Below are 22767 nucleotides of genomic sequence, written 5' to 3'. Positions count from 1 at the left end.
GAATTGTTGGTAATTAATACATGACTTAGTGGCTCTCAAGATCACAGATGTCTCTAATGATCTTTTTTAATTTTTTTAATTTTTTTAACATTTATTCATCTTTGAGAGAGAGAGACAGACAGACAGACAGAGCATGAGTGGGGGAGGGGCAGAGAGAGAGGGAGACACAGAATCCAAAGCAGGCTCCAGGCTCTGAGCTGTCAGCACAGAGCTTGACGTGAGGGCTCCAACGAATGAACGGTGAGATCGTGACCTGAACTGAAAGTCTGGTGCTCAACCGACTGAACCACCCGGGCGCCCCATCTAATGATCTTTTTAAATTATTGAGTATGAAAACAGATTCCTTGGGATCATTTCTTCAGACATCCAGGTTCTGTACCTTAGCTGTCCAGAAGTGGGAGCAGGAAGTCATTCTCTCTGGCGCTGCATGTAGAATCAGAGCCTGCTCCGTGGCTTTTGTAAAAGACAAAGCGAAATGCAACCCTGACTCCAGCGGGCCTCTGACTAATGCTGGGGTTTACTTAGCAAGCCTGCTCGGCTGTCACACTAAGCTACCTTTCCAATCTGCCTTTTATTATTTTAGTAATAAATGTGATAGCTTAGTCTCCTTCTAACACTTCTTTGTTTCAAGGTTCATTTATTTTGAGAGCGACTGCAGGCAGGGGAAGGGCAGAGAGAGAATCCAAAGCAGGCTCCATGCTGGGGGGGCAGAAGAGAACCCAACAAGGGGCTCCATCGCATGAAACATAAAGTCATGGCCTTAGGGGAAACTAAGAGTCTGATGCTTAGGGGCGCCTGGGTGGCTCAGTTTGTTAAGCAAACTCTTAATTTTGGCTCAGGTCATGATCTCATAGTTTGTGAGTTCAAGATTTGCATCAGACTGCGCTGACAGTGTAGAGCCTGCTTGGGATCCTTTCTCTCTGCCCCTTTCCTCCCCGCCGACCCCCTCCCACACACATGCACTCTCTGTCTCTGTCTCTCTCAAAAATAAATAAATAATTTTTTTAAAGAGTCTGAATCTGACGCTTAACTGACTGAGCCACCCAGCTGCCCCACACTTCTTCATTTTATTTCTTAATTTCTTTGGAAATTTCTTTGAAAGAGAAACCAGGTTTTATTTATCAAGTCCCTCCACCAAGACCCCAAAGTTTACTATTCCCAATCTGAAGATGAGAAAACTGAAGCACATCATGTCAAGCCACTTGACAACTCCTCAAGACTAATGAGTATTGATGCTGGGATACAAATGGGTGAACTGGCTGGATTGTGCTTCCAACCACGATGCTATGCTCTCCCTGGTAATAGCACTCCAGCCCTAATTTCATACATAAGCTCAGAGAGATAGAGAAGCTTGTCTGAGATGAAATGGGAAGAGAAAGACAGAAACAAAGTGGGACCTAAAACCCAGCTCTCCTAAACACCACCACAACAACTTTTGATAGTCGTCGTACTTAGATTTATTGTACATATCCATGACTTCTCCAGCATTCAAGAGACTTGGACCTTTTCTTAATGATTCCAGGTCATCGTTATGAATATTCATTGCTAGATTTGCAACATCATAGTACCCTCAAGTGCTGCTAAGAATTCATATGTTCATCCTCACGCCCATGAGTCATCCTGTCATTAATTCAGGCACTGAGTCATTCTTACACTCAGTCGCCTGTGCATTCATCCATACACACACTTATTTTACAAATGCTTATCCGCTGTCACTCTGCACAGGCACTGTTCTTGGCATAGGAACACAGAGCATCACTACTTCCCCAGACCAGCCCCTGACTCCATCCTTTGTCTTTAGTTCTTCTGCTGGCCATTTGTAGCCATTCTCTCTGCCCCCCTCAGCCATCGCCTCCTACTAAAATTGGTACTCCAGCCTCCAGCGCTCCTTAGACCAATCTCTTTAATTTGCTGGGGATTTAGAAACCTGGTGATAAATTTGTTCAAATTTTGTCTGAAATGAGGGTAAGTAAAACCTAGATGCTGTCTCCATGAGCAAACTACAAATGAGACAATGAATGTTATAGTTAAGAAGGAGCCTCTAGATTAGCTGGGTTTTAGCCAGCTTCTGCCAACCACTGGCTGTGCATCCTTGGGCAAAGGATCCAGTCCCTCGAAACCTGTGTTTCTCATCTCTGAAGCAGAGGGTAAGGATGATAGTCTCCATCTCAAAGGATTCTTGTTTAAGAATTACATCTTGGGGCGCCTGGGTGGCTCAGTCGGTTGGGCGTCCGACTTCAGCTCAGGTCACGATCTCGCGGTCTGTGAGTTCGAGCCCCGCGTCGGGCTCTGGGCTGATGGCTCGGAGCCTGGAGCCTGCTTCCAATTCTGTGTCTCCCTCTCTCTCTGCCCCTCCCCCATTCATGCTCTGTCTCTCTCTGTCTCAAAAATAAATAAACGTTAAAAAAAAATTTAAAAAAAAATGTTTTTAAAGAATTACATCTTTAGGGGCACCTGGGTGGCTCAGTCGGTTGAGCATCCAACTCTGGCCCAGGTCATGATCTTGCAGTCCGTGAGTTTGATCCCTGTGTCAGGCTCTGCGCTGACAGCTCAGAGCCTGGAGCCTGCTTCAGATTCTGTGTCTGTCTCTGTCTCTGCACCTCCCCCGCTCACACTCCATCTCTCTCTCTCTCTCTGTGTCTCTCTCTCTCAAAAATAAATAAACATTAAAAAAAAGACTTACATGTTTATAGAGCATTTATTCCATTACCTGGCACAGAGCAAACCTTTGCTGTTCTTATTTAGCTTATGTACTTAGTGATGACTATTTTTACCTCTAGGAACCTGTATGGCTGTTACAATTTTAGGGAAGTCATGAAGACTCCATTCTAAAGTCACAACCATACTGAGCACTTATCATGAGCTGTGACTCCTCAAGGTGTGTTCAGAGCAAGGACTCTGGTGCCAAGGTCAGGATCTGGCTTTATTACACACCCATGGCATCACTTTGGACAAGTTACTCAACTTCTCCAAGCTTTAGTTTCTCATCAGCAGAAATTATAAGATTATCCACCTCACAGAATGGGCATGAGGGCTAAATTAAAACATGTCTATTGTAGCATAGTACCTTCACATAATAAGGTCAGGGATGGAACACAGCAGATTTAACTAGTATTACTACTTATTAGACTTCATGTAATTGATGAAAGGCTTAGATATAATATCAGGAAAAATTAAATACATCTCCACTCCTCATGACACTTTGCAGCAGTATGAGCCTTTAGAATCATCTGTGATGTGCCAAGTTTCGTAACGACTTAATGATAAACCCAACCATGTGACTCCTGCTTTTACAATTCAATAAATTTAAATCTGCCCTGAACTCCTTACACCTACTAAGAAACCCTTGTCTCCAGCCGGCCCCAGCTCCCAGCCAATACTCTCAGCCTGCCCTCTCATTGAGCTATTGAAAAAGAAGAGCAAACTCATTGAAATCATTCACACTAATGTACAAGTGGGTTTTGACATCTTGCAGTCTTATTCAAGCTTCATTGTCTTAAATGGCTATGCATCCAGAAGAATTAATGTAGCTCCCAAAGAGCCTAACTTACAAGCAAGGAGTAATATGAAATCAAGTCTTTCATACATTTCTGCAACCTAGACATATAGTTTGCTACAGAAGTTGTTTAAAATTCATGCTATGAATATCTAATTAAAGGTGTAAAATGCTTTCTCTTTTCCTTTGTTTGCCTGAGTAAATCTTTTGGGAAAAGACAACATCTACAAGCCCAGACACCCTCAGGAGCCAGGCAACATGCATAAAGGAATGAAACAAGCAATTGAACAGCGTCATTAAGGATTGGTGGGAAAGCACCTGCCATGCTTGGGAAGGGAGCTCCGTCCACTCCAGAAATAAAAATGTCACCAGAACTCCTGATCTCAACTTAATCCAGAAATGAGCATGCACTGATCTTTAAAGATTGGTGGCTGATTTTGGTTTAACTGTTCAATTGCAAACAAGAAATACACAAGAGGCAAAACTCTGCTCCTGGTATAGCCTATGTGTGTCCTCTGCTGAGATTTTTTTTTTCACAGCTTAGGTAATTATGGCCATCTTACTGTTAACACCTCACATGAATTCATTCATTTTATCCTCACAGGCATCCTATGGGGTAGGTACTGTTAAAATTGTCCCATGTTATAGTTAAAGAAATTGAGACACGTGTTGATCCCCAGCCAGTGTTGAGTAGGGCTGAGCTTCTAATCCAGATGTGTGGTGTGCCAGAGTCCGTTCCTAACCATACCCTGATAACTTTCTCTCATGATAAAATAGGTTGGAATTCTTTCCCCATGTGGAAAAAGAACTTCGTCTTTATCCTCTGACTCGTGCTTTTGGGGGTTTCTTGTCCCAAATGAGTATTTCACATCAACAAATATTCCTTGAGCCTCAACTACACATGAAACACCATTTTATGTGCTGTAACACATTTGATTTTATCTTCATTAATGCAATGTGTGGAATGTGATTTTAGAACGAGGGTAATACTGTTAAAATAGCTTCATCTGGAAATACATCAGTTTGCAAACAGATTGGCATATTATCAACAAATATAAACATTTACAAAAAAAAACAGGCATCATTTGATGGCTGTTGCCATGATGATTCATTGGCACAAGAGAAATGCTACGTGATGAGAGGTGCCAAAGCTGTTTGACACATTTCACTGGAGTTCATTACACACATGAAACAGAACCAATTTTACTCAACAGTGACTTTGACATTTACAGAAAAATGAAATGGAAGTTTAGAAATGAAGACTTCATGTGAAATCTCTACCAAAAATTTTAAATTGGTTCTATCCTTATGCCACCACTTCTAGAGGATCAGCCATGTACTGTAGACTTTTTATGCACAGCAGGAGGCAACTTATTCAAAACAAAGTTTCTTGGGAGAGTGGATAATTGATCTTGAAAAAACTTAATTGGTTGTAAAGCTCCTCTCTCAGAATAAAGAACATGGATGTTTTTAAAGATTTACTTGAAGAAAGGCACGGGTACCTTTGGCTGCCCTCTGTTTGGTTTATCCTGATATCACAGTTCTGTTTCTTAAATTTGCTAGGTTTTAATGGAGTAAATACCATCTTCACCCCCACTGCACCCAAAGGCTTTGTGGGACTAGAGCAATTTCAGGCTCAGAGTTGGAATACAATAGAGTCAGGAGAAATGTTAAGTAGTTGTAAATAACCAGTTGTTTTCTACTTCATTAATGATCTAAGGTGAGAAAATGTACCAGAACTTAGTGAGGGATTTATAATACATATGCCAAAGCATTGCTAATGGGTTCTGCCAATGGGTTAGGATGACTCATGTATAGACAATATTTTCAGAAGTGTTTTTTGTAAGCAGCATCAATGCAAAATACCATGCTACAGCATTTATATGCAACACTATTTATTCAAAGAAACGGTTTCCGGGGCGCCTGGGTGGCTCAGTCGGTTAAGCTCCGACTTCAGCTCAGGTCACGATCTCACGGTCAGTGAGTTCAAGCCCCGCGTCGGGCTCTGGGCTGATGGCTCAGAGCCTGGAGCCTGCTTCCGATTCTGTGTCTCCCTCTCTCTCTGCCCCTCCCCCGTTCATGCTCTGTCTCTCTCTGTCTCAAAAATAAATAAAAAAACGTTAAAAAAAAATTTAAAAAAAAAACAAAGAAACGGTTTCCTACCAGATTTTAAAATATTCTCTCACTATGGTAAATGGTTAAAGTATATTAAGAATGTTGTTTTTTTAAATGCTTCCTATGTTTTTAGTGCCCAGGTTAAGGCTCTGCATACCAAAGAATGAACGTGCTTGGTTTAATTTGTAAGCCTAGGTAGCATTATAGTAATATTGCACTGATTAGAATTAATCAACAATAATAGAACAAATGTATGCTGAGTCTGAATTCTAAAACTTTAAAGTAATTATATTGCTTTTAAACCTGTTTAATATTTACTTATTTGTTTGTAAATAGCATAATAAAATCAGTATCTCAAAACCAGATAACACAGTTGAGACATTCAGACTGTTATCAAACATAAGTCACCAGAGAAGCAATTCAATCAATAGAGAAGTTTTTAATTAGCATATTAATGATTTGCAAATAGAAGGTGATTCCAAAGGACTCTAGGGAACTTGAAGACACTGTAGTTTATCTTCTCATTCTATATATCCCTATGAAATATTTTTACATTATTAATTTCCAATAATCTAGGGAAAAAGGTTTTGCAAATCAAAGGAAAACTTTAGCCGAGCTTGTGCATTAATTATCACATATTCTAAACTGGTAGCTCATGAATTAATGAGTTCCAGGCTCCTCCTAAATGGCTTTCATTAAATAAAAGCTGGACTTGGCTACGTACTCGCATGAAGATTGAATGTATATGCATACTGGCTGCCAGGCAAATTAAGTTACAACATATGCAATTATCAATGCTGTGTGGGCCTTGCCCCACTATCCATAAACATCTTTTTTTAATTTTTTTTTATCTTTGAGAGAGAAAGCAGGGAGAGGGACAGAGGGAGGGAGAGAGAGAGATGGAGGGAGGGAGGGAGGAAGGGAGGGAGGTTGAGAGAGAGAGAGAGAGAGAGAGAGAGAGAGAGAGAAAGAGAGAATCTTAAGCAGGTTCCATGCTCAGCATGGAGCCAGACGTGAAGCTCGATCGCACAACCCTGGGATCATGACTTGAGCCAAAATCAAGAGTCAGACAGGCCACTGACTGAGCCACCCAGGTGCCCCTATCCATAAACATCTTAATTACCTTCTACACATCGCTAAGAAAGGGCTTCTGCAATGACTCAAACTATTTTTCCGGATCAACCACTTTCACATATCACATTTCAGAGCGTACAAATGATGGCCTATAAGAAACAGAAAATCCCCCCAAAAAACCCAGATCCCAGCAAAAAGAAAATAAAAAGTAGAGACGCAGTCTATCAAGTAATCTTTTAAGTCCATTGCTAAGCTGCCATTAAGCTGCAATTAGGCAGCTCAAGTCTTGTTTTTATAGAGTTTTTGATATTTCTAACTGATTTGCTCTTAGTGCCATGAGGGGATGGGGGCAAAAAGGTACAACCTCTACGTTGTTTTGCATTGTTTGCTCTCTCGCGCTCTAACCTTCTGATTCTTTCCTGACTGAATACCATGCCTGCCTCCTATTTTAAAATTCAGTGTCTATGCATGCCCTAACTCTTTATCTTTTTGGTTTACTTCTTGACATCTACAAAATGAGCCTGCATAGCTGATTACTACTTGCCATGTGGTACTCCTGTATTTTGACTGCTTACAAGTCAGCAACTTTCCCATATTTCTCAAAGTTGTGCTACACTGGGCTTTTCCCTCCTTGACCTATGGCAATTCCGCATCCTAAGAATCCTGTTTTTTGAATCTAAGAGTATGCTTGGAATATGTTTTTATTTCATATTTTTTAATTAAGTAAAATCTAAAATATATACATATCACTCATTTAAACTTTATCATATTCTTATCCAGTATAACGTTAGAATAAAAATAGCACATAAATTACACAAAGACATGTTTGTCCGGTATCATTTTTACAAGGGCAAAATTACTACGTTGAAACTGGGTTCTGATTTTTTCCACCTGAATAAAGATGACTTTCAAAACCTTAACACAACAAAATGGAAAGGAAGGGCACCTGGATGGCTCAGTTGGTTGAGCGTCAGACTTAGGTGCTCTCTCTGTCTCTCTCAAAAATGAACATTAAAAAAAATTTTAATGGAAAGGGGGAAAAAAAGCACAGATTCCATGAATGAGTCCATCCTCCAGTGAACTTTCCTTTTTGCCCACATTCTTCATGCAGTCAGTGGGCATAAAGCTCCCACCCTCTCTGTTTTTATACTATTACTATGAAATCCTGAATTGAAGTCTACACAGAGGAAAATGATTAGCAAATGGTGTGCTTTTGATTTTTAAAGACGTTCTGTTTTTTTAATTTTAAAATAATTTGACTAAAAAAAAAGAATTTGACTTGCTCGGAAGTGCTTCTAGAAAAATTAAAAAATATTCAAGCATAAGAGGGAACCATGCTATCTTTTGCAGACTTTTGCAGTGTGCTATAGATGGATTCTTAATATGCAATGCATCATGGTAACAATAACAATAGTAATAACAACAGTAATAATAATAATAGCAGTTGATACTTATTAAGACCTTATTAAGCGCCATGCGCTGTTAGAAGTGCTTTGCATGGAATGACTTAATCCTTACAACACACTATGAGGTAGTTACTGTAATTATCCCCATCTACAAAGAAGAAACTAAGGTACAGATGAGATTAAGCATTTTCCCAAGTTCACAGCAACTAATGGACAGGGTCTGGATTTAAACCCAGGCAATCTGGCTCCAGCATTGATAATCTTAACCACCATGCAATCTTGCCTATTACAAAGTATTAAATGAGAATGCTAAGTTATATATTCAACAGTTCAGTTTGTTGGAGTTTTTTTAAACTATGAATTTCACACAGAAGTCTATCCCTCTAAAAAGCTAACACTAAATATGAGCGGATCATAGTAATTTTAGTAATTTTGCATATTGAGTTTTTAACAAGGGCACACCCTGCCAAGTTGATACAAAAAGAGCTGGGTTATAGCAAAACTAGATGTTCTAGCATACTTGCAAACACTGCTTAAATTTGCATCACTTTAAAAGCTCATTACCAACTAAGCAAAAAAAAAAAAAAAAAAAAAAAAAAAAAAAAAAAAAAAAAAAAAAAAGAAAGAAAAATACTTGACATTTTGGTATCTGTGATATTAAAAAGAACTAATATTTAATATTCAAGTGGCAACAGCTTGTAGAGTTTCCACACAACACCCACAGGGATCGATTTTTCTTTAAAATGGCCTTTAGGAGTCTGCCTTTTAAACAGCTGACACCTCCATTCTCTGTATCCCTCTTTCCTGCCAGCACCATGGGGCACACACTGAGTGCAGCAACAGACGTGTAATTCTTCACTGCAGGATTTGTCTATGCAAATAATGGAGAATATGAGAAATTAAGAAAAATGCAATTTCCACTGAATCAACCTCAGTGTAATCTCTCCTGCTAAAAATGAATAGATGTCTTTAGAGGGCTTTTCTCCATATGCTCCCTCAATCCCCTTTATATACTATCCGCGAGAAGAACAGAATCGTCATTACCTAACCGAGCATCAGTTATTCCACACCTGTACCAAGGCCACATAATGACAAGTATACGATTGCCTGGCATTTTTCCAGCATGACTAATTGTCACAGTATTAATTCACTCACCTGTGGAATTTTCAACTTCCCCAGCCTGCTGTCAAGAAGATGCATAGTAATGGAATAAAGGTTTAAAAATGCTGAACACTATAAAATATCTCACTTATATTCCAATAGAAAGCTTTCCACTAAACCATGTGTTTGGTGGCTATAATTACTCATTGCTGGGGTAAAAAAAAAAAAAATCAAAACACTGGTCATCTATAAATTTACCTGTTACAATAATAGGAGACACAGAGAAAATTCTGTTCTTATTACCTAAAACGTGTTTCTTTATCTGTATTTCTTTCGTGAATGAACCAGTTTAATTACTGCTATGTTCTACATTACAAAGCGCTGCATATGTTTGGTTAGTATAATTTAAGAAATTTTCCCATCTCAAACAGTACAATGAAAGAGTCATTTGTTAGATTCTTTTTCGAGAAATACGGAAAAGTTTAGGATGGAGATATGGGCATGTATTATTTTAATTACATGAAATATAAACCACTTTGTAACATCTTTGCCAGGCAATCTGGCCCAAGGATTTTTTTTAATGTGAGGTTACGTTCTTGAAAGTTAATATTTGTCCTGGAAAATTATTACTCACAAGTATAATAGCTGACTTTTCTGGAGATCCTGTAGCCGACAACTCTCACTGTGATATTGAGATATACCTGATGCACCTGTTAAAATTACATAGGCATTGTGACCAATTTATATATATAGGCTTGATTGCTTATGATATATGTAAAATTTAGAGATGAAAACCCAGGATTTCCTAAAGAAATTTAAATAGAATTGCTCATTTAATTCCTACATTCTATTATATACAAATTCTGAAACATTATCCTATAATGTTATTAGGTCGTATGAGGAAAAACAGCTTCCTGGTCAAGTCTGAGAAATCCTTTATTAAATGTAGGCTGGCATCGCTGTTGCAAAATTTCACTCCAGAAACTTCAATGTGCTAGTATGCATTTTGAAAAGAAGATGTGTGGTCTTTTCCAACCTTCCTTGACCCAGGCCAGTCTACCACAACCCATGGCTGGAGCCAAGAGTCTGAAGAGCAGACTCTGCCTTGACTTATGCAGACACATCACAGGTACTCAGTACATTTTAGTGAAAATTCAACAGTATCCACTTTCAGCTGAATTGAAACTGTCTGTGATATTCTTTGCCTCAGACTTGTTCATGAGGATATATATGCAAATGGAATCAGAAACACAAACTCGTTTCTCCTAACCAGATCTCAGCCCACATACTAGCGAGGAAAAGAGAGTAGTGAAATAATCCACTCTGGCATGTTGACCTACAGCAATGCTATTACTTAAAATAGGATTTTTAAGCGCTAGAAAAGGAGAAAGGAAAACAGCAGCTTCCTACTCGGCACATGCCTTCCATTTAGCATATCTGAAAGAACATTTTCCTCATTTCAAAATTGATAGCCAACTTATTTTTGTTGTTTTGCTATTGAAATTTCCGCCCTCTCTCTCCAGAGCTTATTTGCTCTAACACTGAATTTTAAGCATCTCTAAAAATGTTTGATATGTTATTATTCTTTCCAGACATCCTCTGAGAGCCAAGCAAAGAACATTAAGGAAGAAAGGAGGGATGACACTGGACAGAGTGCAGTGAACAAAGACACTTGAAGGAGCAGGGCACCCACTGCCCAGAGACTGGACTGTGTCATCAGAATGAGAACTTACCGGTACTTCTTGCTACTCTTTTGGGTTGGTCAGCCCTACCCAACTTTCTCAACTCCGTTATCTAAGAGGACTAGTGGTTTCCCAGCAAAGAAAAGGGCCCTGGAGCTCTCTGGAAACAGCAAAAATGAGCTGAACCGTTCGAAAAGAAGCTGGATGTGGAATCAGTTCTTTCTCCTGGAGGAATACACGGGATCCGATTATCAGTATGTGGGCAAGGTAGGATTCCATTGGGCACTTTGACATTCTGGTTTTAAAGCCTGAAGAAGTTACTCCTAATAAATAGACGGGGAGGATGTGAACCATTCCCCCAATACAGTAAGAATTGTTGCTTATCTGGTGAGACTTTTTTTTTTTCACTTGAGTAGTTTCGGGAAGAAGACTGTAGCAAGAAGCTGAGAAATGTTAGCAGTGCAACAAAGAAAGAAATGCTTCTGCTGAAAACGAAACGCCCACAACCATCCACATAGGATTATCATAAATCCTTTAATTTTTACTTTAGCTTGAAAAATGTGGTCCAGCTATTCTATAAAGTAGGATGTATTAAAAACAGGAATAGAGCGATTAAGCTGTAAGGGAAGGAAGGTTCCTTTTTCTGATTCTGAAAGCAAACATTCTGAGCGTTAGTCCTTTGGCCAGGTTCAAATTAACTACTTCTTAACACTGCACCCGACAGTGCCATCCATTCTCTGACCAGATGGAGCCCTTTGTCCGCAAAATCCACCATATTGCCTTAGATTTGGTCGCTGTTATTGTTGCTGCTATGGCTGGTTTTGTCTTGTTTCAACTGGCCAGAGTCAGGCATTTCAAAAGATAGTGCTTTAATTGTGGCAAGGTTCACAAAAGAGAAACATGGTTATGTAAAGGTGCTATTTCCAAATATCATCTGACCATTTTATTGACTCTAGAAAGTAGAGTGAGGAGGGCATCACTTATTATAGCCCTTGGAGGTTACTGGAGCTGAGTCAGGGAAACAGCTCAGTTATACTGTCATCGTGAGTTTCACTGAAATGTTATCATCAGCTACATTCTTGTTGCAGAATATCTGCATGCGGCAGAGATGGGGGGACAAATAGACACATATTTGTATTTTGTAGCTTCTGCGTTTCATAATATGGTACTGATAAGAAAAATAATTGTCACATATCCTTTATATGAACAGAGAATGAACATAACAGAAATGATAAAATGTCTTTGTTTATGATTACAGCTATGATTTTGAAACAATCATATTAGGATATCATGCAAACAGCATAAATTTTGCAGATTCCAAGGGCTCCGCATTCACATTTCAATCTGTTATCAAATATCCCCTAAATAACAGTGTGCAAATATTCTCTTTAAGTATTTACCATTATAAATGAAGGAAAGCCATCCATGGCTTGGGCTGAGGTAACCAGGCATTGTTCCAATGAATGAATTATTAATGTGGAATAAAGTAGAAGAGGAAGTATTCAGTGGAGGGGTGAACATCAACACAGATCCCCAAGGGTTTAGCCTTGAATTTGATGTGAAACTCACACGCTGTGTGACTGCTGAAAAAAGACAGTCCACTTATTTGTACTTCTCTCCATTTCCTTGTGAAATTTGACTAGCACTATATTAACAGAGTAATGGTTGTAAATAATAATAATAATCTTACCACCTTTAAAGCACTTTCTGCAATACAAATAACATTATTGTCATAGAAGATTAAAATTTCTTAATAACTGATCCCCCCTTTTTCCTTTATGCTTTTTTCTTCTAAAATTGTGAGGCCATTTTATATCAAAAATACCTCATGTTCTTAAAGAAAGGCTGGGATATTTCAGGATCCTGGAAACAGAAATGGATAAAACCACGTAGGAATCAATTTTACCATGAGAATTCTGAGAGGTAATATTGCCACGGGGAAAAGTTTCGAGCTGTGGACTCCAAGTGGATCTGAGGCTGCATGGCTGCACTGCCACATGTGTGGCCAAAGCAGGTTATTAACCTTCCCGGGCTTTAGTTTCTTCATCTGGAAAATGCAGGCAGTGAAGCCTGCCGCATGGACTTACATGAGACAGGAACTAGTGGCTGGCACATAGTAGGTGCATAAAGACAGTATTATTACTGGCAAGCAGATCAGTTATAAACACTCTACTAAATCTATCTGTAATGCACAAATATTGATTTTTATATCATTGCAGAAGTAAAATGAGGTAATTAAGGGATCTCCCAATGGATGGAAAAGGTAGAAGATGGAGGCAAAATCCCTTCCCAATCATAGCTTCAACTTAACGAGTTGGATGTAGGTATTTTATTGGCAGCTAGACCTATTTCCCTACCTTACCATCATCCCTACCCCACACCCACCTCCTTGAAGTTATAACATATAAGAAGATGTCTACTGGGGGGGGGGGGAAGCAAGGGCAATAATTGAAGTTGTCATGATTCCCAGCATTGCTGCATCAGATGTGTTTAAGACTGTAAATAGGGCATTTCCCCAAATCTATCTTTGGGGTTATGCTTCATCAACAGGCAAAAGGATTTGAGTATAATGTGTTTTTATCACAATTAAGAATAGGCCAAAATAATTTTTTAAGGGAAAAAAATGTTTGTTCCTTCTGTGGCAACAAGTTGGTACACATTTTTTTTTTTTTTTGAGAGAGAGACAGAGTGGGGAGGGGCAGAGGGAGAAGAGAGAATCTTAAGCAGGCTCCACACTCAGCGTGGAGCCTGACAGTGTGGATCCCACAACCCTGGGATCATGACCTGAGCTGAAATCAAGAGTCAGATGCCCAACTGAGGAGCCACCCAGGAGCCCCTGGTCCACTTTTAAATAGATATGGAACAAAACACATACCTGATGTGATGATCTGGATCCACAAGGTCAAGAAACTTTTGGAAAAAGAAAAAAAAAAAAGATTAAACTATAGCAGAGGTTCCAAAACATTCTTGGTTTGCAGTGCCCTTGATATTTCGATAATTGTTTTTACAGTGCCCTTAGGACACAAGAAATAGAGCCAAACAACTTAACAGGTATTTATGTTCTAACAAATAAGTAGTTATTTGAAAAAAATACACAGCAATCGGCAGAAAAACCAATATTTTAATTTTATTCATAAATAACCACAGTTACTTACAGCATGTGGGCATCTCCCAGGCACTGTGCAACTTCTAAGATCAGACGCTGCCCCTCAGTTCCTTTTCCACATTGATTTTGCATTGTACGCTCTTATTATCACAAGTTCGATGGGAAAATATAAATATATGACATCATCGAAAGGAATGGAGCACCACCTACTGTTGAAACTGTTAACTTCTCTGGCCTAGTAATTCACAAGGAGACTCACAGAGCCCAAGTGTTGCTAGTATTTCCCTCGAAATGTTAAAATACTTCCTGGCACCACAGTGGGTTCCCTGCTACACCCCAGGATGCCTCAGCATGCACTGTGGACAGCACTGGACTGTAGGTAGGCTGGCACTTACAGGTGTACAAAGGCCAATAGAACCTTAAATCTTGCTATTAGCCTAATGAAATAACATTACTTAGAGTCCATCCTCTGGGCCTGAAATGAAAAAGATTGGTCTGTACTTGTAAAGGACAGAAGTGTTAACGAAGAAAAAGTAATGCAGCTGAGCAAGTAGCACTTAAAGTAGAAGAGTTTTTTACTCTACAAGCATCTGTTTATATTTGTATTCATGTTCGTTGTTTCCATTACTTTGTGGTAAGTCTGTAGGGACAACGGTGAGAACGGTGAGGACGGTGAGTGAGGGAAATGCGAGAATGGGTGGGAGCAGAGGGCTGTCGGGTGTGGAAGGAGAAAAGAGGGCGAGTCACATGAGCACAAGAGAAGACAGAATCCTGAGGCTCTGGTAACAATGAGGTGAATAGATAAGATCACATTCAAAACTTGGACCTCTCTCCTCTAAGCTGTCTGAATGCTCCCCAGCATTTCACTGTGTCCTGTGGCCAGTAAGATTAATGCAGAAGCATGGACACGGCCGGGCTAGGGAGAGAGGCACTTACTGGGAATAAAAGTGGGGAAGGCCAATTAGAGCTGAAATATTGACAATCTGGATTCTGATTTATGAGAAAAGTCTCCACACCTCTACTCACCTAAAAATGGTGGTGGAAGGTGTGGGCAACAGGGAGGGAAGATGTTGTCTGTATTGGGTAAGAGTTTGTGAGCTCAAGATACAGATATACATACAGATACAGATAAAGAACACGATTTCTTTTCTAAAATACATGACCATCTGGGGGCAGCTTGTAGCAGAGTTAGCATAAACACCATCAGTGTCACCTGGGAGCTTGTTAGAAATGCAGACTCTTGGGGCCCCACCTGAGATCTATTGAATCGTAATCTACATTTCAACAAGATCCCCGGTGAATTGTATGCATATTAACATTTGAAAAGTGCTGCTTTTAAAAATGCCTTGGCCAGGGTCTCACCTACCCCGAAATTCTGACTGAGTTGGTTTTTAATTGTTTATGATTCTAATATGTGGCGGAATTTGACAACCACTGCTTCAGTTCGCAGCATTATCACTGGCAATGACTATAACAAAACGTGGCAAGTTCAGTGATAAAATGGGCCTCTAGAAAGTACTATGGAACTATGAAGGAGAGGGGTCAACTGGGCGTGGGGCTCAGTAGAGCTTTCTAAAGGAGGTGATAATATTGGAAGCACTCTTAAAGGAACAGCAGGTGTGAGCTTATACCTCAGAGGGAGAATTAGCAGGACTTCCCAATTAATTAGATGCAGAAGCCAAAAGAGAGAAAGGCAGAAGTTCAGACAGAGATTTCAAGACTGGACAGTCAGGAGAGTGAAAATGTCACCAATGCTGGCAAAATGGAAAGTGATACATGTTTTCATGTCAAGGGGGAACAGGAAGAGTATTTGCTTTTATATGATATCCATCTGGGTTATCTTTGGCTTATGTAAACTTAATAGAAAAATAAGGGGGAAACATTGTAATTCCACATTTTCAGAAAACCCCACACCCCTCCTGCCAGCTTTATATAATGTAGCAATTCCTTGGTGATGATTCACATATAGTCTAAGATTAGGTTCAATAAGAAAAGAAGAACATAGTAGAGATAGATTAGATTTTGAAGATGCGGCCAATTATTAATACAAAGATGAATATATTTCAAGCTCAGACCTTTGCACAGTTTTAGGCAAAAGATTTGCACCTGATCATTAAACAGTGCACAACAGTGTTTCATTCCCTGTCTCCTCCATTTTGTTCTTCACAGTGTTCTCTATCCTCTCCTTCCACATAGTGTATACATAAGATGAAGCTCCATTAGAAGCTTCTATTTTTAGTAGCATACCAGGAGATCTCTTTTTATGAAACTTGACAAGCTGTGTATTTTCATAGATATTTTCTGATGTTACCTTTTTGGAAGTTGATGATGGTTTTCTCTTGTGGAGTTTCCCCCCACCAAAAATAGATATGCTGTGCTTTTTTAAACACCATGAAAATTTGGGTTCTATTTGAGGTTCTAATGTACAGGTCTTCCTAACATGCCTTTCTCTTGAGTCCTTAAAATTAATGTCTACCCAATTCAGCAAAGCCACTAGTCTCAGGATAATTAGACAGTAATGTTTTAACAGCCCATAAAAATAAAAGTGTCAGCCATATACACCTTTAAAATTAGGAATGAACAATTATTTATTCCTCTAATTACATGATCCAAATTCAGTAAACATGAAGCAATATTATACTCATTCTGAAAGACCATTTAAAAGATGCTATCATTAAAATATTGCTTTCTTGTATTCCAATTTCTTTCTGAAAAGATCATAAATTGAAGAGCAGAAACCTCCTCGCGCTAATTTGACAGGTGATTCAGAGAAGCCATTTAACGACTGCCGCTTGAAACAGCAGCATCAGATTAAAGCATCGTCACAGCTAACATTTACTGAGCCTTACTTTGTTCCAGACACTCTGCTCACTGCTTCAGATGTATTAACTCCTTGGAAGCTCACAACAACCCTACAGACTAGATGCGATTTATATCCCTGTCTTACAGATGAGTAAACCAAGGCTCAGAGCACTCAGGTATTTGCCTGCTAGGCTTGGCGGTCAGCGTGTGTCTGACCTCGTAACAGCTCAGTTATTTTCCTTCCCCTGTACATCCACTACTTCACAGAGCCATTGCAAGGCGCAAATGAGAAAACATTCCCAGAACACGCTTTGGCATTCGGTGATTGCGTCTGGCTCAATACCACAAATATCTGCTGAGAACCTGCTGTGTGAAACCCAAGGGTAGAGAGGAAAAAAAAATGTTAAGACTAGTTTCAAAGAGCTACACAAATATGTTTGCATTATTATAATGCACAATGCTTTTACTTTTCCTTGATTTTAATTTTCAGAATACATCAGTGATATTCAAAATAGTTACATGTGAGCATTTTAAAATTAGATATGCAATTAGCAGTCTTTTTGGTCATTGTGATGAAAATGTGTCTTTTCTTTTTATTTCCCTTGATAACCTTCTCTAAACTTCTATTCTGGTTCAATGACCTGCAATAATCTTTTCTCCCTGAGTCAGGACAAGTGCCTTGGGCACATCTTTCTTCTTCATCATTTAAATTTAATGTTCAGCCATTTAACATTTTTATATTTCAATTGGTTAGTGTATTTAAGAGACCGTGCACTCGCTGGTTGAATGTACTTTTTAAAAATGTTTCAAAAGTAACTTCCCAACTGCCAATATTGGCAGTAATCCTCATTGTGTTTCCCTGTCACCAACTGATTTCCCTTTCTTAATGACAAAAGCTTCAATTTGCTATTTGATGCTAAGATGTCCTGTGTAACAGCAGTTCTCTTTCTGAATCTTAAACTCTCCACACAGTCCCTCGTGTGGAGAACAGCACAGTTAGAATGTCTGACCTTGGTCATAAACCCAAAGGCAACTGTTCAATTGCCTGGCTCACGCAAGCAGAGTAAAATATAGAAAGGCAAAGAAGGACCCAATCCCAAATCCTCCAACTTCCACGTCATTATGTCTGTGGAATCCTGTGTCCTCCTGCTGGCAATTCAATTTGTTGAACGAAATGGAGGGATCAAGGTGAATACAAGAGAGTTAAGGATTCAGGTCCTTTTTGTTCCCACTGAGCTATTTTACCTCCACACTCCACAAGTCGAACAGATCTAGAGGTTGTTAGAAGGTTATAGAGATGCTACATGTTCATTATAACAAATCCCCTCCAATCTATATTATAGACATGGCTAAGTATTTGTTTACTCATTACCTTACTTGTTTGTACTATTATTAAACAATATAAACACTTGATTTGCAGCAGAATTCTTTGTTTTTTGTCATATTATCGGTCCACCATAGCAGATGGAAATATGAATATGCAAAACGCCAACACCGCAGTTTACATTTCTTTTCAAATCAAAATCCTTAATTATCATTTTGACTGAATTTTATTCCAAAAATCAGATAAATATTCTTGACTTATTGGTAATCAACAGTAAAAAGATACTTAAACCACTGATTTTTTTTCATTTCTATTGATTTGAATGACAGAACTGGCACATTCATTTAAATATGAGAAGCCAAGGACATATATATTGTAAGCAGAATTATAAGTTTAACTTTTAGAAGGCCTTCCATCTCTTGTCAAAATTAAAAGATGCCTTCCTTATGTTGTCTCTTTTATCAAAAATAAACAAGTTTTTGACAGGGGTTCTGCCTTTGATAACCTTCATGAAATTTAGAGATTATGTATGGATGTTAATGTGTCATTGGAATCTCAAGAAGGCATCTCTTTGTGTATAGATTTGGCCACTACTAGCAAATTCCACTTTCCTATAAGCTTTTACGTTGTCAATTATTAAAATGACAACATAATACAATCCTCATAAGTAGGCTAAAATATATCAATATTCTTTGCAAACCTAGCTTTCTGTCTGGAATTAAAGAGGAGGTTGAAAGAAAGTACAGAATTCCCCATAAGACAAAGAGGTTTTTTTCTTATTGCTATTACTGATAAATAAGTAGAAGGAATAGATACTCTCAAAGGTCAATGTGAGGAATCAAATTTGAAATTATGTGATGTGAAATAAAAAGAAAAGCAGCATGCCAAAATATTTCACCAGGAATATAGTTATAATTGCTTCCAGCTTTCCATTCACAAAGAATACACACACACACACACACACAAACACACACACACACAAAGAGGCATTTTAGAAGATTAAAATGTATACATGTGTGAAATATATGAATAAATATTTTAGGTGAATTAGTATGTTTTAGAAGACCTGAGGGCAGTGATGGGGGCATAACAAAAAGCCTGAAATATCACTCTGCATGTGGGATTTAATGCTGACTAGAGGGAACAGAGATTGGAGTTAAGAAGGCAATTGAAGAAGTTATCTCGGCTTTGACATTTTTGAATAGATTTGGAGAGAAATGCTTTTCATTCATTCAACAATTATGCACTAGAGAGTGTAAAGTTAATAGCAAAGGAGGCTGCCTGTGTCTGAGCCCCAGCTCCACGGTGACCACCTGGGTAATACAGGGCAAGTTATTTAACCTCCCTGTCCCCCATTTCTTCAACTGTTACATGAAGGAGTAAGAAAGTTATTGAGGTGAGGATTAAATAAATTAATACACAGAAAGGGCTTAGAACGGGGTCTGGCACATCCTACTCACAAAGGGAAGACCATGGAAGAAGGAAGGCACGCTGCAATCCAGTGAGCCTTCAAAGAACAGGAACAGTGAAGAAAAGGAAGAACCAAAGGTGCCCAGGGGATTATCCCGCTAATGTGCAGTCTCCTTCTGTGAAGTCAAGTATTATGGGCCAGGAGATGGTGCCAAGCAGCTAAGGCAGCTGCAGAAATGACTCATCACCAACAGTTCAGAGAACTACGCATACATAAAAATACGAAGTCTTCTTTATTATCCCAACCAAACTAAAAATAAAATGTGCACTACAAGTCCCGTTATTTGACGATCCTGGTAACTTCTGTAGACCCTCCTATTAAGGCGATTTATTATTTCATTTGAAAACATCATCACTTTACACCACAATTTGGAGTTAATATTATTTAAATTGCTGCGAAATGTTAAGACTCTGATCGGGTGTCGTTATTTTTTCCAATACAAACTTTAATGCATCCAGCAATGCAAAAAATGACTACTGCACTTAAAGAATGCTCAAGTTTTAAGTTGGTAGTCATAATTAAGTTGTTAGGTTGGAGTTAATATCATAATCTCCTTATAGTATTGAACCAAAGTTTTACTGAGGGAAACATCACTCTTGATTTAATTTCTTACCCTGAATGCTTCACCTTTTTAAGAGCAAAATAATTAATTCTTTGTTTAAAGTTCAACTTTGACCTTCAGTATATTGAGTAGTGTTTTATATTGAGTCCCAGGACTCCTCTTTCAATTAGTACTTTAGATATTTAATTTAAATCTTCACGTACTTGTATCTTGGTAAAATCTGCAAGACCCTAGCCTACATGTTTTATTCATCTTTGTGTCCTTAAAAGTGCCTGGGACAGATTTGCACCATAGAAACAGACAAATATTACTTGAATTAAGCTGCAATGACGGAAGAGATAAAAACTTGCCATGTAATTTAAAAGTGTTTCCCAGTTTATAGGTGTGCATGGTTTGATATGGATATCACTGATAGTGCTTTCTGTCATTGGGTTGACAACTGAAAATCTAAAGTCTTTAAAGTTCAAGGATATATTAGGTAGTAAACATATAAACCAAATTTAGTATGTCTTTCCATGGAAGCTACCTCTGGAAATTTCACATCAAAATGACACAAATATTTTATGATATAATAGGAAAAAAGTTCAAGGTACCTTAGTGCAAGCCAGAGAAACTGAAGACAACACAGTTGTATGTGCATAAACAAGAAAGATAAAAAGGGAAGATACAGCAAATAATAATATAGCATAAAAGTTGGTTCTTTTAAGACCTTTACAAATGAAAACCAGACATCATTTAGGGTCTCAGTAGAAGAAAGTTTGAAACAGAATGGGGAAAAGCAAGAGTTGACCAATAGAAAGCACATTTTTCTTAAAATTCCTAGGAAACTACATTGTGCAGACAATTCAAGTGCCTGGTAAAAAAGAAGTCATTTAAGACCTGAAAATGTTGATTGCAACAATTCACATAAAAATCAACTATGGAGAAAAAATGTGAAAATACAGGGAGAGAAAAATTCTATATAATGACTAATTTTTTTTTTTTTTTACCAACTATACATTCTCCTAATCAACATATTTTGAGTTCTTGGAGGAAAAACAATCATTTCTGGAAAGTAATCTCATCTTAACTCTTTCTACTATTTATATGAGTATAATTCAGAAGAGAAACAGGAAAGAGAAGATGCAAAAAAAAAGTCTGCTTTTACATAGAGTTATGCAAAATTTTAGCATGTTTTATTATTTTCTTTCCACAAATTGTGAAGCGTAAGATTCTGGCTCATTTCCTTACTTAATCTATAGCCTAAGGCTTCTTGCCTCTCTCTCCCCCCCACTTAGGGTAAATACCCTCTGGAAAGCAAACTTTCCCTTTAGAAATCAAGTAAAGCAGAATGGACTATAAAAAATTACCTCCCTAGGGGCGCCTGGGTGGCTCAGTCAGTTAAGCGTCTGACTTCGGCTCAGGTCATGATCTCACAGTTTGCGAGTTTGAGCCCCATGTCAGGTTCTGTGCGGACAGCTTGGAGCCTGGAGCCTGTTTCGGATTCTGTGTCTCCCTCTTTCTTTGTCCCTCCCCTGCTCGCTCTCACACTCCCTCTCTCTCTCAAACATAAATAAACATTAAAAAAAATTACCTTCCTACCCTAGTGTATCTTTTTTTCTCCACTTCTACTGAAATAATTGACGTACATCACTAAGTTTCAGGTGTAAGGCATGATGGTTTGATTTACATATACTGTGAAATGATTAGGTTCAGCATCCACCTTCTTATATGGATACAGTAAAAAGAAAAGAAAAAAATTCTCCTTGTAACGAGTTGATTTGTATCTTGAGTGTTCTGTCCAGCTTCCCAACTATGCGTATTATGTAAAAAGAATAAAAAGGGAGGAGCTATTTAACTTGTGCAAAGGCTATGATTTTGGTGATCACCTATCCACCCGCTTCTTAAAGGAAAACAGTTTTAAAACCAAATCAAGAAAATTAAGTGACTTGGCCAATTTGAGTGGTAGTATTATATTCCATTTTATCTCCCTTTCAACAGTCTACACATCACTTTCTTGAGTTTTAAAATGATAATGCAGTAGTTGGAACCTTACTATGATGGCAAACCATCAAGTAATTTCTAAAGAAAGGGGAAAGACAGAATAGAAGACACAACACAAAGAAATCACTCCTTGGCAGGCAGAAAATTTGTAATGAGAGAAAGAGCAATGATAATGTTTTCTTATTTTTTTAGCAGGTGCTATGGTTTATGAAGTGCTTCAGCATACGAGCACCCTTTGAATGACCGCATAAGCACATTTCCAGTTAGGCAGGATTAAATCCTTTTGGGTATGACAAAACAGTCCCAGAGGGTTTAAGAGACCAGTGTCACTATCAGCAGAGTGCCAAAGCTGGGGCTGGAGTCCAGCCTTTTTGATGTGATTGAGACTAATACTCTTCCCTTATACATTATGAAGATACTGGGGTAGCAGAAAGTATTTCAGACATGTAGGCAAATAAAACAATCACATAAATGCTTAGGAGTTGGAGCTCTATGAGCACAGCACTAACCGTGAAACAGTTTCCCCAGTGTGGCCATCCAGACAGTACACATTTCTCTTTCTTGATTGCTTCATTGTTTCCTTAAAGCAAGAAGAAGAAAGAAAGAAAGAAAGAAAGAAAGAAAGAAAGAAAGAAAGAAAGAAAG

The 22767-nt window shown here is 38.5% G+C and overlaps 1 protein-coding gene across 4 annotated transcripts in view; it reads left to right on the top strand.

The window, feature by feature from the left end:
* CDH6 (cadherin 6) overlaps positions 1–22767 on the top strand; it is a 74627-nt gene that overhangs the window by 11563 nt on the left and 40297 nt on the right. For all 4 annotated transcript variants that reach the window (XM_049648250.1, XM_049648249.1, XM_049648247.1 and 1 more), the window contains one exon: positions 10785–11141. In XM_049648250.1, the coding sequence (XP_049504207.1) occupies positions 10914–11141 (228 nt within the window). In that variant the 5' untranslated portion in view covers positions 10785–10913. The remainder of the gene's footprint in view (positions 1–10784; positions 11142–22767) is intronic.

The sequence above is a fragment of the Panthera uncia genome (genome assembly GCF_023721935.1).
Source record: "Panthera uncia isolate 11264 chromosome A1 unlocalized genomic scaffold, Puncia_PCG_1.0 HiC_scaffold_17, whole genome shotgun sequence".
NCBI lineage: Eukaryota > Metazoa > Chordata > Mammalia > Carnivora > Felidae > Panthera > Panthera uncia.
Note: the sequence above shows the minus strand (reverse complement) of the source record. Positions and strands in the feature narration are given on the sequence as shown.